At 44.8% G+C, this 24,369-nt stretch overlaps 1 protein-coding gene and 1 pseudogene across 1 annotated transcript; both read left to right on the top strand.

Moving 5' to 3' along the window:
* The first annotated feature begins 279 nt into the window (after window positions 1–279).
* Window positions 280–23,109, top strand: LOC8025954 (SH3 domain-binding protein 5 homolog). The gene is made up of 9 exons (XM_042294357.1): window positions 280–413; window positions 3,378–3,440; window positions 4,301–4,429; window positions 5,495–5,662; window positions 6,337–6,467; window positions 6,818–6,860; window positions 9,037–9,241; window positions 13,569–13,927; window positions 20,144–23,109. The coding sequence occupies exons 1-8, from the start codon at window positions 369–371 to the stop codon at window positions 13,889–13,891; spliced, it is 1,107 nt and encodes a 368-aa protein (XP_042150291.1). The 5' UTR covers window positions 280–368; the 3' UTR covers window positions 13,892–13,927; window positions 20,144–23,109.
* LOC121045853 lies at window positions 14,697–15,739 on the top strand (annotated as a pseudogene).
* Window positions 23,110–24,369: the final 1,260 nt, after the last annotated feature.

Here is a 24,369-nt window from a genome sequence, read left to right as displayed (position 1 = left end):
ATCACGCAGGATAAACAACAAAAAAGTTATGGCGACGTCATCAATACCAACACTGAGTAACCCCTACTTACGCTGTTCTCTCCTTAATACAGTACAAGTTTGACGTCACTCGGTCATTTAGCTACAACAAGAGTTAATTTTGAAGCGGCGGACACAGTCTTTATTGTACTGACGGCACTTTTCGGATTGTCGTATCCAAATATCTTTACTGAAATGGTTACAAGTGTTTTAAATAATTAAATGTGCCAATATATTATATTTTTATGTGAGATTTATAAACGTAAAAAAAGTTTGTGTAAATAACATGTGATGTTGAAGAACGGCTGATTCAGTTTCGCTAGTCTCACCGCTGATGCGGGATGTGACGGATGGCCGATGACGGCGGAGAGGAAGCCTTGGATCCCCGAGTTCAGGTAAATACATTGCTTAAGCTTCTTAAATTACAAATATTTTCGGATAATGAATTGAATGCAAGCACTTATGCAAAATAAAACGAAAAAAAAAAATCGCGAGGCGGTAACCGCGCGTTCAAGGTTTGGCGTGGCCGCTTAGCAACCCGTGTTTGTAAACAGTGGCATTCCTTCGGTATTCTTACAACCGATCCTCCAATTAGACGTTTCTAAACGATTATTCGTTAGCACTGTGGCCCGTTTGAAGCGTCGTAGCGGCGTTTGTAACTCTTTCATGCGGTCTGCGGCAAAGTTGGCGTCGCTTAGCGCTGTAAATTGGGCGATTGTCATTCAATTAATATAACCTTCGTGACCTTTTCGTGGTAGCTGTGGGCAGTTTTGTCGCACCGAATAGGGCGATATCCCGCTTCGTCGTGGGATCCGTCGACCGTGAACGGTAGATGTGCACTTCCTCGCTTTCTGTGCACACCTATTCGACCGATTGTTTGTTCGGAAACGGCAGAATTCGGCCAGCGAAACGAGGAAGTATATACCAACGCGGGGACCCGTTGGGATGTAGTTCACGTAGCGGCCCTTCGAATCACCCGAAAAGGTTTTTGAACCGTTCCTGGTTCGGAATTTCGACGTCAGCTAGAAATAGCCCTCCCCACCGCAGTTATCATTCTGCAATGAGGGAAAGGAGAAGTACGTGCTGCATTGTACACACGATCGCGTCCACGCGAACACACCAACACACCTAGCTCGGCCTTGCGTAATCCAATGACGAAAACATCGCTCGCAAGTCGCGCGTCGTGACGCTCCTTTATTTTTTACTTTTCAGTTTTTTTAGGAATGTGCAAACGATATTTTTTTTCTTTCTTTTTGTTTGTTTTGGTTGGCAGTTGGTGTACGAAAGCGTTGAGCTGTAGCTCTACTTCATTTTTGCGGGCGACAAACTAGCACGGGCTTTGAAACTCTTGGAAGTAAAAAGAAGCCTCGCCGTATTACTAAGGTTACGAAATACGTGTTTAAAACACGTACCGTTCTTACGTGTTGTTTCTAAGAACCAAGCCCCCGCTGCGCAGATGATTGACGAACACGGAGGTGCTGTCGTGCTGCGACCTTCAATTTAAAGAAGCCAGAAAGTAGTAGAGTTGATTTTCTTATTTCTTGCAGAAATTTTTTGCCGCTTGGTATAATGATAACATTAGTGTGTGTGCGTGTGTTGCATGTAATTGTCATTGTGCTAGTTCCCCATTTCATGTTGAATATAGAAAAGCCTGTGAGACATCTATTAATCTGTCAAATCAAATTTGTCACATCGGTATACAGTCTTATCCTGGTCAATACATTGAGGATATGTGGTAATCTTTATAATCTATCACTCTGCTGGACTCTTTTGAGACATACACTTTTTTGCAAAATCTTTTCTATGGTGCCCACAGCGTAAAACTGTACATTACATTGTTGAAAAGACCACCTCATCTTACCACTTCCACCAGGTGCAGACGTGTAAAAACAGCTGTCTTTTAAACCTTAAACCACTCACACATATTGAAATTGGAATTATCTTCCCCATAACATTGTGAAAATTTCTTTTACTTCTAACCCTGTTGTCTGAAATAATTACTCTTTGAATTGTGGAATATGAGTTAATTATACTGGTAGTTGCAATTTTCCTCTTCGTTTCAAGTTTCAACTTTCTGTTCTTACTGTTTTACCTGCCTGTACTATGCATGGGTTGCATGTGACGTCCTTCAAAGAGCTCTCCAATGACCACCAGAGACGAGGGCAAGAAGGAGCTCCCTTCTTATCAGGATCCTCTTTTGTGCCCCCCGCATTTAAAACAGACGTCGCTATTCTCCTCCCAGAAGATTATAGAAGATTAACCCGTCACTCAAAATTCCTCTAAAAGCAGCTTTCCTCTCCTCCTCTTACATGGTGGTCAAAAGTATTCAACGTGATATCAGTGCAACCCATGTATTGTCCTCCCTTAGTTTATTACCAAATGCTATCTTGTGTTTTGCTTATAATGTCAATAATGTTTTTTAATTTCTTCCCTGTGTGTAATGTCCGATGTTGGCCCTTGAGGTTAGATAATAGACCCTTTTCGAATTTTCGAAATAGTGCATAGATTATATGTGGCTCCATTAGTTGGTCATTCACTGTGAACATGCATGGACACGAGCGCTTCGTCAGCATTCGTAATGTACTCGTATTGAAACAGATTCCACATGAGTGCTGCGTAAGCATGTGCTTGACGCAAACTCAGAACCAATCACGGGCTTCATGCTGGAAGCGATGAGACCAACTAATGGCGGCTGCGCATAATGTATGCATAATTTCGCAATATCGGAAAGGGTCTATTTTAGCACAAGAAATGTTACTTCATTTTTTTTGGCTTCAATTATTTGCATGTTACTAAATCGGGCCAAAATTGTGATTCTGTCTGGGAACAATTTTTTTAATTAAATTTGTTGATACTTATTAGAACGATTGGGTTTCATAATTTTTCTTTCACTTATTAGGAGACAAATAAAATATTTATGCAAAAATTAATGCTCATAATGTTTACTAGTGAAGAAAAATAAGTAAAAGGTAAGCAAAGCTTGCATTTGTGAGTCTATTAAAGGTGAAGGCTTGGAGAAGGAAAGCAAGATTACTTTTGAAAGCACATCATAGCTGTTATCATGGTTACACTTAATTACATTGGTGCAATTATATTTCCATAATTTCTTAGATTACGACGGAGCCACATACAGGTGTAGGAGAAAATCGATCTACTCACGCTGATATCTCTGGAGTGGGAGCCGCTTCTGGAACGGTTTCAAGTGTTGCGCTCTGGGCTCGCAAGCAAACAAAGCATCGACTGGCCGCTTCCACGTAGCTCTTTGCTCTTTGCTCGTTGGAAAGTCTGCCAGTGAGGATTGCTGGAAGGCTTCTGAAATGGAAACACTGCCCTATTTTAAAGTCACTACTTTCTTTCAGATTCAGCTAGAGAAGCTCAATACCTGCACTGATGAAATCAACCGGCTAGAGGTCGAATTAGACGTGAGTGAATGGTTCCTTGTCCGTTTCTGCTCTTTTTTAATAAGGAGCGGCATAATTGTTTATTTATATTGCCACACCTCTTGCTAGGCAGAATTCTATCTGCCTAATGTGAGGCTAACTAAACGAGGTGGTCAAGTCGTAAATGTTTAGCATGGTCAAACCTGAAGCTAAGAGAAAGTTTTTTTTTTTAATGTTGTCCTTAATTTTGTTTACTTCCAGTTTAAGGGAGGTAGGGGGTTCATTTTAAAATAATTAAAAATAGCAAAAATGCCATTTCAAGGAGCTTACAAGGACAATATTGAGAACATAAATTATTGTGCACGAACTGTGAGGATGACTCGAAATTACCTAAAAAGAAAAATATGTTCGAATGTTACCACAGATGCGTAGCTATACTCTTTCACGGTGTGGAAAATAATATTTTGCTAATAAATTTCCATGAGAAATTGAAGCTGCAGAAAATTGCAACGGAGAGGAAACATCTAGGCCCACAATTGTCAACATTATTGTGATGGCGTGTGACGTCACAACTTGAATTCTCGTATTTTTCAAAGCCCTATTATACTGATATGGCTCCGTTTTGTGCTTATGTTTTGCCTGTAACTTTATGCAACTCGGTCATTAACTACAACTCTAATTGTTTTCCTCAGCATGATAGAGCTTTTGTAGTTTCAAAACCTTGCCGTGAAAGCTGCAAGGAGAAACAGTTCTCATTGGCCAGCATCACTGTTTCTGGCCAGGCCAAATAATGGACAGATCATGACAGAGTTATTTTTTTTATCCGAGAGCATTTGGTGTTGCAGGCGTCACTATAGAGCTTGTCATGCTGACGTTCCACATTTTCACTGACATCTTCTCAGGATGCCAACTCCGCCTTCCGTGCCACGCTTAGCGAATCTAGTCACAAGCTGCGTCTGCTGTCCAAGAAGCTCGGGAAGGCCATCGAAGCAGCCCGGCCATATTATGAAGCCAAAGACTATGCCCAAAAGGTGAGGTCTGGGGCTGCCCTCATGAGCGTAGTCCAGCAAAACGAAGGAAAACAAAAAATATGAAGCAACATGCTCTGAAATCTCTTTTTAAACAGAGTGCACTCTAGAAAAGATTGTGGAATTATCTTGTTTGATAAACTAATTAGAGTTTGGGAGTTGCATTCTGTTTATCTTAGTCCAGGTCACTCCTCGTGGGTAGTGATACAATTCTGCTGTGCTATTGTGAAACGAAACCCAGACTATTTCCCAACCTTCTGCCACGTGAGGGTCACCTTTGTTGGCACAGGTTTGACTAGGATGTGATCACCTAGAAACTTGTACGATTATTCAAGTCAGAAGGTGCATATGTATTAAAGGAGAGTCCGAGTTAGGGAGGTTTCATCTGTATGTGTGCAGTCATGCCTTATTAGCATAAACTCCTCTGCCCCCCCCCCCCCCCCCCCCACACACACACACACAAAAAAAAAAAAAAAAAAAGAAACATTGTTTAAAATGGAAGTTGTTTATAAGAACGAGACATAATTACATGTTTTTATGCAGTTTGTCCTCGAAAATCTCCTCTATTTGGCAGGTATCCATATTAACTAGGTATACATTGCCGCAGGCATGGCAGGGTTGGCAACACATATGGTCGCCACGTGAAGGAACAGGGTTCAAACTCCTTTTGACCCGGTTCTTTCTTTTATTAATTTGTACGCTTCTGGGGAGTTCCAGCTAATTCTTGGTTATCATTATGTGCTTTGGTTTGGAACAGTTTTGAACGTACCATGGGTATAAAAGAAGCGATGATGCGCTGCTTTGGGACAATCGCCCTTCCGTTGCTGATGCAAGATGCTAGCACTTTTCTTTTTAGGTTTGTAGGCTCGAGTTTGCCTCAAAATTTTTATTTTAAGTTTTACGCTCGTCCGCTCATTTTCGTGACAATGTTAACGAGACCGACTGCATCATCTGTGGGGCTTGCATCTGGTACTGATGATGTAACGGTAACGTTCACTGGCACACGCACATGCAGTCCGTGGGCGTGCAGATGTGCGCTTTTGGTTTACCGCAATCGTCTCCGCGCAGGCTCAGCTGGAGTGCCAAAGGGCGGCGGTGCAGTACCAGCGGGCGTCGGAGGTGCACCAGGCAGCCAAGGAGACCATCTCGCTGGCCGAGCAACGCTTCCTCAGCAACCAGACCCAATGGGAGTTCGACAACGCCTGGCAGGAGATGCTCAACCACGCCACCATGAAGGTGAGGCTTCTCCCCTCTCCGACCGTTGCGTGCATCTTCCCCGCCGTGAAGTTGCGCATTTCCACGAGGAGGACAGGGTTTGTAAGCATTGTGCTCTCCGCAACATTGTTTTGGCTCGGGCGAGACCGCGGCGCTTTGTCGCACTCGCGCAGCTTTGCGTCTGGCAGTTTTTTGTGGCGTTCTTAAGGTTACAGATTGATTGGCGATCGCTTGTTCACAATGCACTACTTTTGTTTTCAGTTTGGAGCCTGTCACAGTGTTATAGTGTGCATCAGCATCGTCGTTTTGCGTGCGGGGCTAGCTGGCTATAGTCGAGCAACAGGCCTTTTGTTTGTTCCGGGTCATATTTCGGACCATGTGTAAAGGGCATTTCTTAGAGTGTTTTCAAGAACAAGGTGTACTGCATAGAGAAGAAGACTGACAGAGCAGAAAGTAACCGGCTCTTGGAGTAGTGCACTTACCACAGTGAAATTAGAGGTACACAGGGTTAGCTTTCCTTCTAAACAAATGAATCTAAAAAGAGGGAGAGCGAGAGAAAAAATAAATGATACGGAGAACAGCGATCCGCTGGCATCGCAAGTTGCTCGGACGTAATACGGAAGGGGTCGTTGTGCCAGAGTTTCTCGGGCTTGGAGGGCCAGGAAAAGGAGGCAAGAGGGGCACTATGCACGCAGGTGATGGAGGCCGAAGCGATGCGATTGGAGAGCGAGCGGGAACACCGGAAACGGGCAGCCTCATTCACGGAGGCGGAGCACAGGGTCCACTCCCTCGAGCGGAGACTCAAGAAAGACATTGCAAAGTCCAGGTGAGCACTGCATCCCACTCGGTATGAACGACCCATTAGATTGAGGTAGATTTTTGGCAGAGGTTAGCTTGTTTTTGTGGGGTATTGTAATTGACGTCATATTTTTCTGTGTAACAAGGCTTGCACGGCGTTCACAGTGCTGCAACATCGCACTGTTGCGTGAACGCGTTTGTACACGCTCCCACGCGAAGAAAACACCACCGAAGTCGGTGCACTCACGCAAGTAGCTTTAATGGTGTTGGAGCACTGTGGAGTCTAGCTGACCTCAGTAATGTTGTACAGAAAAGTTGACTCAAAGTGTAGTCGGTAATAAAAGTACAGAAATATAGTGAGTTTTTTTCTTTTTACAGGTTGTATTTTGAAAAGAAGGCCACTTTCCAGCAAAAGCTGCAGGTAATGTGTTTCTGCTGCAATACTATCTTTGTGTAAGCACTAGCATTTGAGGAAATGAGCCCCTCAAATTTTATAGGAAGGTGGAACAAATTTAGAGCGAACCGGCGGGCCCGTTTTGTTGTTCAGCTCTTAGAGCAGGGATACAGGTTTCTACAACTCAGTTCCAAAATTAGATTCTTGGACGTCTTTGCTCTGTTCCTCTCTGCAGTCCAAGTATGTATACAGTCGACTTCCGTTAATTCGACTTTGACGGGACATGCGAAATTTGGTCGCATTAAAAGATGCGTGCGAAATTCTGAATATCGAGTTCTTTAGACCGGGTGAGCTAATATTTTTATAATGAGCCGCCGCACCCCGCCGGATGGCAATGGCAGCGGCCGTGTATGTCCTTCGTATGTTCGGTGTGCCGGCACTGCTGCCAACTGCGCCGCCACCGCCACACCACTGCGGAGCAGCGCTTGCTGCTCCACAGCTGTGTTGCAATGGTTGTTTTGTGTTGAGACCTGGCTGTGTCCCATGTCTCAACATGTGCTCTCTTTTTCTCTATCTTCGCAATTTGGTGCACTCTGCAGAATTTAAAAACGGGATTTTTTGCCTTAGTACGTGGCCGATTGTGCTTGTGATTTGTCCACCGCCGGTTCTCTCTAGGTCGAGTTAACCAATATTTTATATGTCAAGATCGAAATAACAGGTTTCATTTTTTCTATAGAAATGTATGGGCTTTTGTTAGGACCTTTGAACAGGGTCGAGTTACCTAAACGATAAGTCGAATTAACCGAGGTCGAAATACTAGTACGATTTGACTGTACAGAGAAAAGTGCTAGTTCATGGGCTTCTGTGCTTGGGATGTCATAGCTTTCTGTTGCAGCTATTATGGAGGATACATAGTATGGTATGCAACCAGATAAACTTTCCCATTTCACATAGGTGTTCTGTTACATTGCAGGCAATTTTCAAATTCTATGTGTTCCATCCTCGTGTTTTCTTATTAACCTAGCTACAAAGCGGCCAGAACAAATAAAAAGAAAAATTTACATCAGTGGATTTTTATGGAATATTGAACTGAACTAAATGCCCCATGGATAAACTTGTATCAATCGTGTGAAAAAGCAAAGAAATATGCAAATGTCATTATTTGTAAGTTAACCTATACCGCTTTGAAATCATACTTCCATTGTAATGTTCCTGAAGATCATTGAATACAAAAGAGAATAGTCAGCTGATATGGGCCGTTTTTGGAAAGATCCTGTCTAGAGACAAGCCCAACATTCTAATGGCAGCATCGGTCAACTTCTCTGCACCAGTAAAGGAGAATGTCTACGAAAGCGTAGAGCTGGTAGCTGTAAATTTATTCCTTTAGATTGGCTCATGTGCAGGGTGTCGGCAAAAAACATTTACAGGTTTTTTTCGCTACAAAAGTAAACTGCATTGCCGAATGCTCGTTCTCCGTCCAAAATGTAGTGCTAGCAGTCCGGACCAGATGCCAAAGTTTCAGAAGTAACCTTTATCCATTCAAATGTCATAAGGGATTTTCTGAAATTTTCAATGGAAAAATGGCGGCCGAACGAATGGAGCTGAATGGTACCCGCTAGCGAAAACAGCCGAAAATGGGCTCCATTTTCCCACTAATATTTTTAAGAAAATCAATTATAAACTTTGATTCAGGTAACGGTTCGTTCTGATACCTGGGCATCTGGATTGCACTGCTAGCACTACATTGGGGCAGAGAATGAACGCTCGCCAACGCGTAGTTTATTTTTGCTGTAAAAAAAAAAAAAACGCTGCATTTTTTTTTTGCGGGACACGTTATATTTTGTTTTTGGTTCGCAAAGTTTAGGGTGTGCGACTTTACTGTGTCAGCGCCACCATTTTCGTGCTCAGTGCAGAGCGGACAGAACTGGCAATCCTTACAGTTAGGGAATGCGACTTCCTGAGCCTCAGATGCCGTGTCGGGAACTCGGGCGCTGCCGTCTCGTTCTGTCGTGTACTGTTTTAACATTTGTGGAGAACTCAAAACCGCATTCTGCAATTTCGAATGAAGGTTCAGGTGACGGGCATCCATGTTTTTGGCCGCCAAGATGGCCGGAGCGTCGCTGCTCCGACGCCTCGTTTAGTAGGTCTAGGCTGGTCGGTTGACTGACCCGCTGGTCGATCGCCCGTCACACGTGATCTACAGGAGATCAAGGGTCAAGTGGAGACGTTGCGCAAGGCGGTGATCCAGTCTAAGCAGTCCTACACGGACGCCCTGCACAGCCTGGAGCAGATCTCGGCAGAAATCCACGAGAAGCGCAAGGTGCGGCTCCCCCCGAGAGAGCCGGGGGTCGGCGCCGAGCTGCTGCGTCCAGCCGTCTCGGGCTCGGACATGGTCTCCGCCTCTCCAGGTGAGCCCGTTTGCAGCCGTAGAGTTAACACAATAATCTATGGGGAAAGGTCCCGTGCATTGCGGCCACTTTGGAATGATGGGCATAGACGTGGACGTCCAGGTCGCTGGCGACTCTTTAATGTACACTAAGATGCAGAGATGCATCACTTGCAAGGTCTGTACTTGCTGCTTTTGTAGCTTTATTTTGTACTTACCGAGTGGAAAACACTGGTGTGGCAAGTTGTATAGAAATAAATGAGAATTGACGAGCGCTCTAACAACTCGACGTCGTGGCGGCAAAATGAACGCGCTCAACCTGTCGTCTGCTCTTTTTTTCCGCTCTTCCGTCGCCCTCTTTCTCCTCCTTTCTCTTGGTACCCCGTCCTTATTCCCCTGGTTTCGCTGGACTTCCGCTGAGCTCGGTACATTAAAAATTCTCTCTCTTTTTTCCTTTCTTTCTCTCCTTTTTGCTGTTTAGTCTAAGGACCAACTGACAGAAGTTGAACTGATGTAAGAAGGTATATTCTAGTCCTCGAATAGTCATGTACGAATTAAACTAGGGTGCATGGAATGCGTCTTCGACTGGCGTGTTTGACGCGCCATCTGGCCCGTACACCAAAAGTGGTCCCGAAGTGGTAACAGACGATTTCGAGGAAGCCGGCGCGTCGTGCCGTCGGATGTCGCGATCCCGGCGGTTGGGTGTAGAAGTTCTGGCAAAAAAAGAACGAGCAAGCGTCGCCATCGTCGCGGCATTCCAACTGCCGAAGCTTCGGCGGACTGTCAAGCCGGAGTGCAATCCGCGGCTGAACAGGCGTTGGCCACATTTACCACCTCCACTGCCGCCGGCGTCGCGACCGGAGACGACGCAACACTTCCATAATGTCGTCGGGCACAAGTGGAGGGACCGCTTTCTAGGATGCGGTAAACATCCCGATTGGAGACGCGTTTCAGGCGCCGTAAATCAAATAAAATTTGAGACCCGTGCTCTACCTATTAGCTCGTTCTTGTTTATGGCTCAATCCACCATTTTCGGAACAAACTCTGTGCCGAAAATATCTGGTAGTAAACAGGCGTGCACAAATACCGTAACATCCCGAGAGATTCTCCAGCACCCAAAGGTAACCCACCCCATTTTTTCGGCTCGGTCTGCCATTTTAGTTTGAAACACCGAAAGATAGCTTGCTCCTAGTAATCGTAGTGTTTGGATCAATGATGACCTCGACGTAAATGCGTCTAGTCAGCCATGGCGGGATTTAAGTGAACATTGCCGACTGGGAAGTACAGTCGTCTTTGCTTCATTGCCCTTCACCGCGACAGCAAGTTTGGCAGGGACACATAATCTAAAAATAGCATTTTTTCAACTTTTCTCGATTGCATGCCTAAAGTTTGCCCTCTTCTTATTTTCATCCAATTTGCTCTCAGTTTTGAGTGGGCTTTCTCTTGGGATATAACGGTAGTGGTTTGAATCGGATAGCGCTGCACCACCTGTAACCTTTGCAGTACAGAGGGAAGCCACAGTGTAGTATCGGCCGCCTTTAAGGTGTCGAAGCTATGGATGACACGGCGCCGTTCGATTCAAAGCGATATTTGTACACTTTTAGTAGTAAGTGCAGGAGTCGGTGAGAAGATCTGCACTGCCAGGCGACAGGCAGGAGAGCTATATTTGGCGACAGATTAAGAATGCAGTAAGTGCTCCGCTTGGTCGCCTTCCGTCATGCTTTAGTTGCACATGCCCACAAGATACCAAAGTGTTATCCAAGGTGGCAAGCTTGCATTGGAAGTGGAGTGTCTAGCGCATTCTTAACCTTTCACCAACCAAATACTTGGGCGCGCCTTTTTTTTTTTTGGTAGTGAAGCCAAAGTTATAGGTACCCTTGTGCTCGCGCACCTTGAGTGGCGATCAAAGCTGTGCTCGTGTGGTCTTCGCTTCTCCTGAAATGCTTGAAAAAAGTTGTCCCCAAGTATAAATGCCATTGGCTGGCCTCACCGAGCTGCAGTGACCTAGATGGAGCTGCCTTAAAGTCGCTTTTGTGCCTGGTGTGGATTACTTACTGCCCTGAATTAAAAAAAAAAGGCTTCCCTCTCTTTTTGACCAGCGCAGAGAGGGAAAGAGAAATACAGTAGGCTCGCAATAATTCAAACTCGGATATTTTATACTTCTGATTAATTCAAACAAATTTCAAAATTTTGGTTGTCCCGCTAATTTTTTTATGTATTTATAGGCTGCTTAATTCAAACAACATTTTTGTGCACTTCATACTTTTTGTTCTCGCAGCCCCGTTGTGCACGCTTTTTACCAAGCACCGCTGCACTGCGGAGAAGCAACACCCGAGGAGCGCACCTCCGTGGGTGTTGCTTCTTTGCAGTGCACCGGTGCTCGGTGAGAGGCATGCTCAGTGGGGCTGATGGTTCGCAATAGACAACTTTTTTGCTGGATGAACAAATCTAATTTTGTTTTGAGTTATCATGTGCTGTCTAAACAGTCCATGGTAAGACAATATTTGTAAAGGATGAACAAACTTCTCGTACATTTTGCCAACGCTTTACCTGTGGCATACCTGCTTATGGTTAGTAGGCCTGTGAAGAGGAAATCATCAAATATCTGCTTTGAATGTGCAGCCACCTATACGACATACCATAATTTTACATTGCATCATATTTAGGTGAATTTTTGATAATAGACCTTATTCATTATTAGCACCATCTCTCGGCAGCCGCGCAAACTATCGAGCTTCCACGCTACTGTTAGGGCTTCTGCACCGTCCCTGCTCTGCTTGCATTGCGTTCTCCGTGTCAGTTCGTACAATGTTGTTTTTCTGGGATGTGGAAGAGGCGTTGGGTACTTCAACAATAATTATGTTAGCGAGCCTGGTTCAGAAAGTTGCGTTGGCTCCATTCAGAATGCACGAACTGACACCAAGAATCTAGTCACCGAAAAAACTGTTTGCCACTCACAACGTGACAAGCAATGCAAGAAGTAGCCTCGCAAAAGAATCACAAGCCGCAGTTGTCCCGGTGTCTTTATTGCTGCTGTTGTTTTGGTTGCTGTGGACGCAGCCAGCACAAATGTGGGAAGCAGCCTTAACCTGCCAATATTACAGTAATGGTTGTAAATATAGTTTGTATATCGAGAGAATTCGACATAGACCATAGTAGAAAAAGGTGGTGCGGGCCTTGCCATTTCACCACTTGTATAATCCAAGTGCAATGCTAAAATTATTCCAAGATTCAGATTGAAAGAAAAATCAAACGCAATCCGTATATTTACTTTAGTTGTATTCTTATTTCTTCGTTGATTGCACAGCAAGACACGGCAGTAGTGCTGCATCACTTTCCCGTAGCAGCGCTCTGCCCGTCACTTCAAACGTGGGCCGCCATGATTGAGGCTACGGATGAAGGTTGGCGCAACGTCCGACAGATGGCGCGCAAATCTGAATAAGGTCGATTCAATCTTCTCATAATTCAAACGAAATTCGCGGCTTCCTGGAGTTTTAATTAATCGGTCTACTGTGTGACCAAACACTTGAAGGCCGAAGCACCATTTTGACATGTTACAGCAATTACTATATTTCCTGGTCTTTAAATGGCAGACCCCCCTTTAAACCCCCCCCCCACACACACACACATTTTTTTTTTGCCAGGCGATTTATTATTGTGTTAGAAGACTATCCAATCAATATTTTGCTACAGCGTCACATACATTTTTAACAAAGTCAAAATATGCAACTGCTCGAAATCGAAACCGAAACTGGACTGGGGAGGAAGAAGAAATAGAGAGGAGAAAGATACCAAAAGTCACGTGACTGTGCGACTTTCCGCCAAATTTAGCTAATTGGTGCATAGGTCATGTGATGTTAATTTTTGTGTTAAACTTAGCGGGGAACCTGAATTAGCTCGTAGGTCCCGTGACGTCCGGTCACATGACATCAAATTTTGCACCAAATTTAGCGGGGAAGTCGAATTGGTGCATAGGCCACGTGACGTCAATTTTCCTGCTAAATTTAGCAGGGAAACTGAATCGGTGCATAGGTCCCGTGATGTCAATTTTTCTGCTAAATTTAGCGGCGAACCTAAATTTGTCCGTAGTTCCCATGACATCAGGTCACATGAGAGCAATTTTTCTGCCAAACTTAGCGGGGAAGCTGAATTGGCACTTAGGTCACGTGACGTCAATTTTTCCGCTAAATTTAGCGGGGAAACTGTTCCGTTCATGCTCACGCCGTCGCGAAAGCGGGGCACAAAGCACTAACAGCTGCCGCTGTAAAAAAAAAAAAAAAAAAAAAGGTGGCACGCTTTGGGAGACGTGGTAATTTGAAAGTCACGGATTCCCGTTTGTCATACTCCAGCGGAACTCCACTCGCGGGCGCTGGAGGCCTCGGTCCACCTTCTGCGGCACACGACGGCCTCCCGCCTCCTCGACCTGCCGGGGGACGGCCTCTCCAAGGCAGAGTCCGAGTCTTATGGCTCCCTGGGCTCCTCCCCGTCCAACGGCAGCACCCTCTCGCTCCCCACCGACCTGTCCAAGACGCCCCTGGCGGACATGCTCGGCGGGATGACCCTCGACGACTCGCAGTTCACACCCAGGCGGTCCCCAGCCGACGTCGCTCGGGGGGTCACTCGCGTCTGCGGCCCCGACGAGTTTGAGGACGTTGACCTCAGCACGGAGTAGCCGGAAAGTTGGCGGAGCGACTAATTCGACGGCCAGGCAAGTTTCTGCCCGTTGCTACTTTTGATGAATATGAGACATAGTAGGTACAAGGTGTCCCCCCAGAAAATTTACAGGTTTTTTTTTTCCGCCACAGAAATGAACCGTGCATTGCCGAACACTCGTTCTCCCCCCAACTGTGGTGCTAGCAGTTCAAACCAGATGCCAAGGCTCCAGATCTAACCATTGTCTTGTTCAAACTCTGTAAGTGATCTTCTGGAATGTTCAATGGGAAAATGGCAGCCGAAGGACCCCTCAAATACGTGGAGCTGAATTGCGCTAGTTACCAGCACGGGCCCAATTTGCCCACTGAAATTTTCAGAAAATCACTTTTAACTTTTGAATGAGATGACGGTTAGTTTTGAAACTTTGCAGGGTACGCACAGGTCCTTGAAACCCTTGAATTTAGAGATAGGGTTTTCAAGGCCCTTGAAAACCCTGGATTTTTTCGCTAGACCATAAAAACCCTTGAATTTGAAAATTTGGCTTACAGGGCCCTTGAAAGCCCTGGATATTTTGGCTAGACCTTGAAAATCCGTGAAAAGCTATTTATAATAGCAAATGTGGGTATATATTGTACATTTTTGTTATGCTGATCGATTGATTTTTGTTTTGGTCCATGTTATCTCAATTCGTTTAGATCTAGCCGATGTTCATTGGCTGGTTAACCACATTGGAGCAGATCTGAATCCGAACCCAATCTGATCCGGGAATGCTCTGCGCACTGTTTCCACCGTTGGCCTCGTGTTTTGTCGTCGGTCATAGGAAAATGCCCGGCAAAAGCAGATTTCAAAGTGTGTGGCTCTGCAGTGATGAATATAAGGACTGGGTGGCACCAGATACGACAAATCAGCATCGTGCAAGATGCAAGCCGTACGGAAAAACCTTCGATGTCGCCGCCGTGGGCGAGTTGGTGTTGAAGAGCCTTACAAAGAGTGCGAAACATGCCGGCATCATGAAGATCGCAGCCAAGAGCTCGGTGCAAAATTACCTGGCTCCGGGCATGAGTGAACAAGCCACTGTCTCGCCTCTACCGCATTTGCCAAACGTAAACGCTGCTTGCAAGACGCACGAGTTGGCGACAAACGCCAAAGTGTTGTGGACTCTGAAGGTCGTCACATCCCTGTGTTGCTACCGGTCATCGTCAAAAGCGGGCAAGTTATTCCAACAGATGCTCCCAGACAGTAAGGTGGCAAAAGCGTTTTCTTACGGAGAAAAGAAATGAGCCTATGTGACGTGCCATGGACTGAGACCTTTCTTTCTAACGGCCTTGCAGCAGGAAATTGAACAGTGTGAGCACTACATGGTGCTTTTTGACAAGTCTTCGAACGACTGTTTGCATCACAAACAAATGGATGTGCATGTAACGTGGGGACTCGTCTCACAAGGTGACAACAAGGTGCTACAACTCAGTGTTTATGGGGCATTCCACGGGCGGGGGCATGCAAGGAAAGCTGTTGAGTGCACTCAAACTTTTGCCTCTTGAGAAGATTCTCGAGTTATCGATGGATGCTCCCAATGTTAACGCTCTTTAAGAACTTCCAAGTGCACCTGCAACAAGCGTACCAAGTTCTGTGTGTGGACATTGGCACCTGTGGCCTCCACACAATGCACAATGCCTACAGGGCAGGTGTTACAGCAAGTAGGTGGGGACTAGATTGCTTACTGTCTGGTCTGAGTGCACTATTTGAGAGCTCTTCAGCAAGGACGGAAGATTTTACAACAGTTACTGGGCAGAAAACCTCTCCCCTAAACTTTACTTTGTGCAATAAAAATGATACATGCCGTCTTTGGGCAACAGTGTTTTATTGAAATCTGCTACGTGCGGCATCCAGTTAGGTCCTTGGAAATACTCCCACAAGGCCTTGAAATTCCTTGAACATCTTTCTTTGAATCCGTACGAACCCTGCTTTGGCATCTGGTTCAGACCGCGTGCGCTACATTTGGGGGGGAGAATGGGCGTTCGGCAACGCATGGTTTATTTTTGTGGTAAAGAAATTGGCTGCCGAATCCACTATTGTTGGTTGTCTATGAATTGCGATAGCATTCGTCTAGGACAACCTCAAGTACGACGTCTAAGAAGACGTCTAGGACAACCTCAAGTACGACGTCTAAGAAGACGTCAAGGACGATGTCCGAGGCGACCTCTAGGGCGATCTCAAGGACGATGTCTACAACAACCTCTAGGGCGATCCTAAAGGGATTGTCCAGTTAAACCTTGTGTTCGAGAAAACAATTGAATATCATTGTTATTGCCTGGACACGCATCGTCCGTGCAATATCTAAATTTTGTGTGCCCCCCTTGCATGAGTAATTTAATTTTAAACTGCTCCAATCGCATCCGAGCGTAAACAGTGCTTTCATTGGCAACATTGAAGATCTGATGTCACATAATGCAAAGCGAACATTGCCGTATCCTCGTTTGCCTGCGAGTGAATGCCGCAGTGTGCTTCATTTTTGTTGTGCTCAATCTTTTTCGTGGATAGGTGAAATTTTTGTTACGCGAAGGGCAAAATGGATAGTTGACGTGCGTAGGGAGCACTGCGTTCCCATCAAGATCGAGATCCCGCTTATGCAGCAATCATTTCACAGAGGAAGGCTTCAAGCTGAGCTCTGAGCGAACAGAAGGCCCGTAAGTTGAGGTGTAATGCTGTGCCAACGATATTCAACTACCTCCACCCACTCCTCACCCAAATCGGATTAATCGGTTTGATTATATGCTACAAAACCGAAACTAACAGCTAAGCCATCTTGAAACGATGCCAAAAGTTATATTTAGCACGCGTGCTGCCCGACTCTGTTTGTCCTGCTCGTGAAAATGGAGTGTGGCTACAATTCACCAAGCTCGTCCAAGTCAAGTGGCAATCTAGAAATGTTACATGCATCTTGAACTATTCACCGTTTGCCTTCGACCCGCGGGCATTGCCTTCGAGGGAACCTGCAGCCATTTCACCGATCCAGTGGATCTGCCAATATGTGGACCCCGATGCCGCTTTGTGGACCCAGATGCTGTTTCAGAGGCAAAATCTGCATCCTTCTCTTTGCAAGCGCTCCTGGTCTGATCGGTGGCCGTCGCACTTGTGCATGTGCAAAACGACGTACCGTATTTGCACGAATATAACGCGACCACGAATATAACGCGAGGGCAGTTTTTGATGCCCCCAAAAAGAAAAAAAATATTATTACTATTATAACGCGAACCGATGCCGCGTCAATTTCTCGCACTCGGGGGCATAGCAGAAGTGAAAAGTCAATGGAAATAGAAGAAATATCAGTTTATGTTTTGACTGCACTCATCCTCACTACTCAGGTCCTTCCGTTTACAATCCACTTGGCGACTACGCAGGTATGCAGCGGCACGGCACCTGCTTGTCTGGTAGTTCTTTTTTCTTCCCTGCGAGCTCCTCGGCAGCCCACAATCCAAACAAGGCGCGGAAGCAGAAGCACAAACACCAGACCACTCTGCAGCAGAAACTAAACAATGCGCAGGCAAAGAAAAGACAGCTGAACCCGATACACGATCACACTTCTTGTTCTGGTCCTTCTTCGTAAACAAATGCCTCGTGTTGCACGATTGCATAAACGCGGTCGGTGGTCTTGGCTTGGCTTGTGTTGACTTGACTTGGCCCGGCTTGGCTTGGCTCGAATTGGCCGGTGCCCGCAATCCCGCATGGCGCGCGCGCGCGTGCGGCGTGCCCGCGTTGTAAAAACACAAAAGCGATAAAAATGCTTTTTATGTTTTCTATTCGCCCCTTCACGTGGCCCAATGGCTACAAAATGCCCCTCCACACCCCCACTTCTTTTTCCATTGGATATTTTGCATTGAGCCGGAGAGATGACTTTCTCCTCTGGCTTTCTCCAGACTCGCGCACCTCGTGGCTGAACTCGATTCCGAATATAACGCGAGGTGCGTTTTGGAGCACGTAATTTCGAAAAAAAACTCGCGTTATATTCGTGCAAATACGGTACGTTTCCTCGAAGCCAACGGCTGTTTTCGAGTAATATCCTGCTAAAAGGCGCAACTTTTTTGCACATGCTTGGGAACTGCATTACAAGAAAGATATTTCAAAAGGGTACAGCCTAGGCTATATAATTCGAAACAAAATACAACACATCCATCAACCGACGCTTGTTATCCCAACCATTCAACGATCCTTTGCGTTATGTGATGCCACGCAGCAGCTATGGATGTCAGCCATTGACACTGGCAAAATTCAGGGTGCAGTTTTGTACATATGCTCATGAAAGGTTTCATTAATATTGGCACTTCATATATCAAAATAAAAATTATGTTTGGCCATATGAAAGCTTTTTCGATGTAACGAGCACAAAAACTTAAGTACTTTCTGTTTTGACTGGACAATCCTTTTAAGCACAACCTCAAGGATGATGTCGAGGATGACCTCTAGGACGATCTCAGGGACACCCTTTAGGATGATGTCCTAGAGGACGACGTCAAAGGCAACATCTAGGACGACCTCTAGGAAGATGTCAAGGTCATCAGGCCCTTCAAAGAGATTGCAAATGTGAAGGAGTGTGAGAATGTGAGCTGAAATGGTCTACTGCGCATACTGCACATTAGGAGGCCAGAGAGTCCGAGACATGCCCCCCCCCCCTCCCCTCCTGATTTCTAAAGCTAAAGAATGCTATTGCACTAAAAATCTTGTAAATGTTTTGGGAGGACACCCTGTACATGGTGTGACGCTTTTAGCATAAACAGGAGACTGTCGGTTTTTACTAGTGTTCCTAAAAGTCATAACTTCAAGCAGTGACTTAAAGGAGCTGTGCAATGATTGTAATGTTGAAAGAATTTGCATCTTCTACTTTTGACATTGTTTATCTTGTCACAAAGGACAGAACACACATCTCCTTCCTTCGAAATGTTGAGATTCTGCCACGTAATCGCGAGGCAAAAATTAGAATATTTCTCGACCTTTAGTTGCGAGTGGCGGCCATGAAAACCATGCGGCATGACGTCAATCGGGGACTTGTAAGAATATAGCAAGTTGTGCGATTACCTGCTCGATAAAAGGTCATTTTTCTGTAAATCTTGTCGTTCCAACATAAATATAAATGCGTCAAAAACCTGTTATCATTGACAAAAACTTTTATTGTGCGGAGTTTTAGTGGGGCCATCTATCCGAGGTCAACAGAACCGTCGGCTCTATCTGCTATTGCGAACAGCCGCCAGAGGCCAGAGGGGGACAGGGGCAGAGCTGGACGGAGATGGCTGAACCCGGACGAGACTTTCCTCCTTTCGCCATGTTGATCGCACTGCACAAGCACATGCTCATGTGGTCGCAAGCGGGCGAGTTCTCGCTGCTCACTGATGGCTCTAGAGAGCTTCACCAAAAACCCGTGTCCCTCATTCACGTCACAGTGCACGTGACTTGGAAGATGGTGAAGGAGATGAGAGGGGCTGAAAACCTCTCTTTGTCAATTTTTAAAATAAAAACTAGGACATGCAGGCAAAAGCAGTTTTTTGTTCTTTACTTCAGAAACCTCGAGACACCAACTCCCAAATTATTTAAGCAAAGCACTGAAATTGTTGCACAGCTCCTTTAAGCGGTGAAGCTTGATGTCGGTCAGTACTCCACAACCGAGTAAAATGCGGAAAATTGCCGATGTTTTGTTTGCACGAATAGTGTCGGGCAATGTACGTCCACTACTGCTGGAAGACCATTTTGTAACAGTGGGATAGTCAAGTGTGCGAGGTAGGCCTCATGAAAAAAGGTTTGAATTCTAGCCAGGGCCAAATCGGATATTGTGACAGGGAGCCGAGCAGGTTAGTAACTGCCCCGCTCTTATTGCTCCCGTTCTTTGTTTTAGTTCAAGGTGGGTCACGGCAAAGTCTGCACGCGTGAGCCCGTAGCCTTGTGGTGAATTCCACTGGTAGATCCAAATCGCCTTCCGAAATCCGCAAAGGAGAGAACCCCGCTCTGTGGGCATGCTCCAAATCGACAAGTGGAAGACTCACTCGCATTTTTGGAGCGACCCGCCAAAGACAATCTGTCGTTCGAAATGGCTGCGGCTCGAAGTTGACAAGCCAATTGAACTCTCGGACGACTGATAACTACTGTTGCAACAGAGTTTCAAAGTCGCACTGCACACACACACATTGCTACAAGAAATACTAGGAGGTTTCTCTTTTGTGAATGCTTGTTACATACCGAAGTAAAGTATATCTTGACATTTTTTTATATACTTTCCTTGCAGTGTCCTCGGCAGTGCCCGTGCAGGATCGCAGAGCTTCCATGAAGTGGCTGGTTAGCTCGGAGAGTGAATCCAGCCACGGCGCTCATTGTCTGCGACTGTCGAAATCATCTCAACTTTTAGAGAATGTTGCAATGGTGCAGTTGTCAGAATCTCAGTTTCTTCAACCCCTTCCGAGGCTCACCTCGTAGGTTGTATACTTTTTCACATGTTCACTCTATGATAGGGGAGCTGTTTGATGTTTCAGGTAAGGCTGGCTGCACCCAGAAATTAGCATTTTACTTTTTCATGCTATACTTACGTCACACATGTTATTATTTCCAGAGCTTCTGAAGCCATAGTTTCACCTATACATATTGCATTAGAACCGCCTCACGGGTCGATAAGGTAGCGTTGAACGCTTTCTGTATTGAAAACAACACTTTGTTCCTTGTGGCATTCCCTTAATTTAACGAGTGGCTCAATCGTTTTAAAGTGAAGGTTTTCATTTGCAATTGAATCTAACTACTGCACTTTTATTCTGAAACATGTTTTTTTTAGCTCCATCATCTGTTAGAAAGAAGAAAAAAAAAACTTAGTTTACTGTCGGGCCATAATGTCACCTTGTTGCTTAGCCTTCTGTTCTAGAATTCCGGGTGCTGCATCACTTTAGTTTCTCTGTACTGCTAGTCTTTCTTCTTTTTTTATTTTGCTCAAATGCTCAAGTCAGTGCCTTGATTCCAAGCATTCTGTAGTCAAGACACTGGCAGTGTATTCCCCTCTATGTATACGCGTTTTCTGTGGGACGATCCTCACTTTGTCGCTTTTCAAACTTTATTTTGTGCAGACGTGGTTTGTTAACGGAACAGCGGCACATTCTGACTGGTTGTGGAGCTGCGAATTGCTTGTTTTTGCGAGGGTAGGTTATCCCAAAGCCAGGCCCGTGCTACACCGGTGCTATACGAGTGGTTCAATTTCTGGTAAACCAGCCGTCTATGAACGCAGCGTAGATGTGAAAGCGCTTTCCTCATTGTGCATTGGGATTCAAAGAATTTAAACTGCCCGTTCTGACCCGAGCTGCACGCAAATCGTTTGGAACGTGGAATGCGTTTTTATTTGAGGTAGCATTGCAGGAACATGTTCTGTAGATAGTATACATAGATGAATGGTTTGTATAGACGCACAAGAAATTTCATCCTCTGCTTGCTCTTTCTGAGCTTCAGAGATTTCATTAAGAGACGAAAGGTGAACTTTCGTGCTTCAAATAACATCGGTGTCACTCATCCGAAAACGCTGTCACTGGTATCAATAACGTATGCACAAACTTTTGCCGCATGGTCATTTGCAATGAATCTTTCGGCTGAAATGGAGGTCGGTGTGGTGGCCGACAGTATGAGAGTGGCAGGGCATCTCTTTCGAATACCTTGCCTCCAGCGCGCTCTCCTTGCCCTCTGTCGTGCATTGGCTGCGCATGCACACTCTTAGCTCACGTTATTAAGGGGAATAAGGGTCTAAATTTTCTTAAAACTTTTTCACGTTTATTCATCTATTATGCTGAAATTTAGTATTTCTCGATGGCAATTTCAAATGTGCGATTGGTTTTCACATCTGCACTAGAATTCTTACTTGCCAATAAATTTGTAATTCTGATTAGGTCATTCATGCGGGCTGTTCGCGTGAAAGTCTTCGTAATGTATCGGAAATTTTTATAGATTTACGTTCGGCAAGACATGCTCTGTGCGTGTTTTTGTTGCTATTCTTGTTGCTTTTAATGTCATGTGATTATTTCAATTAACTAGTCCTTTAAAGATGACAGCTTTCCATTTTGTTGCAGCTTGGTCATAAATAATTTTACCAATATAAATAAATTAGGCTTAGAAAAGCATCACCACATAAAGCTTGTCTCAGTGAATCCAAATCTATAAAAAATTGCCTATGGTGAAGAGTTTCATGCTAATGATGCATAAAGGGGACCTAATTAAGACCACAAATTTATTGATAAGTCAGGATCTAGTGCAGCCGTATGGAGACTAATTGCATATTTAAAAGTACTACAGAGAAATACATCAGTAAATCAAATTTTAGCACAATAGACAAATAAACGACACAAAAAAAGAAGTTAAGGCCCCTTGTCCCCCTCAAAAGCTTGTACTGGAGGCAGGAAAACTGAAGAAACTCCGTGCCATTTTCATTCTGCCAGTGATTTTATACCGATAGAGAGAGTGAACAGTTGTGTTTTGGGGTCTGGCAGCCTAAAAACAATGCTGTCCATTACAGCACAATAGCATTTGGAGCAAGTGGCAAATATGAGCTGGACATTCCAGGTAGCAATTTATCATGCATCGCAAGGCATACAAGTTGTAGCATCAAAATCAAATTGAGACCTTGCTTTTTCGGCATAGCAACACGTCGGTCACAAGACTGCGAAAATGTTTTACCAAAGCTTTTTATTTTCATCTTGGACGTGTTGCATTTGTTTTCCCTACATTTTATATGAGTTTTAGAAGGAAGCTCTAGTTTATCTGGTGGGATCGACTAAAACATTTGTAGAGTGGTTGTTCGGGTTCTCAAATGGTTTTGGTCATCTCTGAAATGTCTAGAGTTCAAATGTGAATCTGTTTTCAATCATACTGGACGTTTTCTGTCAATAGTGTTAGCCTTACACATATTTAGTAACCCAAGTGTAGTGACGCAACATGTTTTGACTCAAAACCACCGTCCATGTAGGTTGCCAAATATATGCTGTGTAATGCATCAAATTTGTAGTAGTTAGCAATAGGAAATATGCATGTCCAACAGCATGATCCCAGCTTAATTGAGATCTTTTAAGCATGCATGAAAATAAAAAGTTCTTCATAAGGTGCAAACAAACACAATGCGACGAACGCTGTGCATGCCAACGCTGTACAAAGTAAAGCAAAACACTGTTTTAGAATAGAGCACAAGTCGAGTTATCTCTAAATGACAAATAAAAATGTGCCTTCAATGAAGTTTTATGTCATAGTGCGACCAAACGACATACAACCCCAATTGGCTGCATGTCTTCTAAACTTTGTACCATTCTATTGTAAGAGCATGATGCTTGTGGTTTCCAAGCATTAATTCTGATGTAGATTGGAGTTAACAGTTTGGCACCAGCAATTTTACCCTGTCACTGTTTAAAGGGATGGTGAACCGAAATTTGGATTTCAGAAAACAATGCAGGAGCTGCAGGCGGGGACGCTACAATCCCTACAACACTACTCATAAGACGATATCTCGAGTGGATGACCGTATTTTTGGAAAAAGTGGTCGAGATCGAACGAGGCCGACGAGGCGCGTGACATGAACATATTTCCTCCTCTCTTCGCTTCGCCCCCAGGTCGGCAAGGCGGAAAAAACGCGAGGCCGTTCTCTCTCCTTCTTGACTCTACAAGACGCCAACATATTTATCAAATGCGCCTCCTTTTTTTTTAAAAAATATGGTCATCCGTTTGAGATACCGCTGTACGAGTAATGTTTTGGTGTTTGTAGCATCCCGTTGCACGCTTTTGCCGCCATGTTTTGTGGAATCCAGATTTCAATTCAGCATCCTTTTAAGTACTGTAGGCTCAAGAAAGAAAAAAAAAAAATTAAAACTGCCTGGATGTATCACATTTGTCGAAAGGTACACCTTTGCCAAAACTAAACTTAATTAGTGTGATTTCATTTCGTTTACTGCTCCCTCAGGGCCCGAAGGCATTACAGAGAGTGTGGACGAACAGATGGGGATCATAACGAAATACAAATAATTAGGCACAATCAACAAGAATATAATTATTAATAGTAGCTTTGAAAAGCTCAAAGTCTGCAATTTAGGGAACTACCCAGATTATGTGGTTCCAATACTAAGACTGTTACCACCTTAATGTCTCTGCAATATATGCCGCAAGACACACTTCAAGTTTGGAGCGATTTTGTCTGCTCAGGCATGCTGGCTCAAAAATTACTCTTATTTTGAGGTCAATCTCATTAACAATGTCAAAAGGGGAGTCCTTTTGTCAGACTCCCATTGAATGGAAGGAGCGCGGAGAGAGATGTGCCCCCTGCATGCGTCTCCTCCATGCGCTGTGAAAAAAAATGATGCCGAAATCGCTGCTGTCGTTATGCCGATTCTCGACGAAATCCGTCGACATTTAGCACAGGGGTTCTGACTCTGCAAAGGATGGAAATTCCAACCTCGAAACGGTTCACATACTGTTGTCTTCGAAGAGCCGGTTTGTTTTCCCGGG

Source organism: Ixodes scapularis, unplaced genomic scaffold (assembly GCF_016920785.2).
Source record: "Ixodes scapularis isolate PalLabHiFi unplaced genomic scaffold, ASM1692078v2 PGA_scaffold5__190_contigs__length_132052651, whole genome shotgun sequence".
NCBI classification, from domain to species: domain Eukaryota; kingdom Metazoa; phylum Arthropoda; class Arachnida; order Ixodida; family Ixodidae; genus Ixodes; species Ixodes scapularis.
This window is presented reverse-complemented; position numbering and strand designations above follow the sequence as displayed.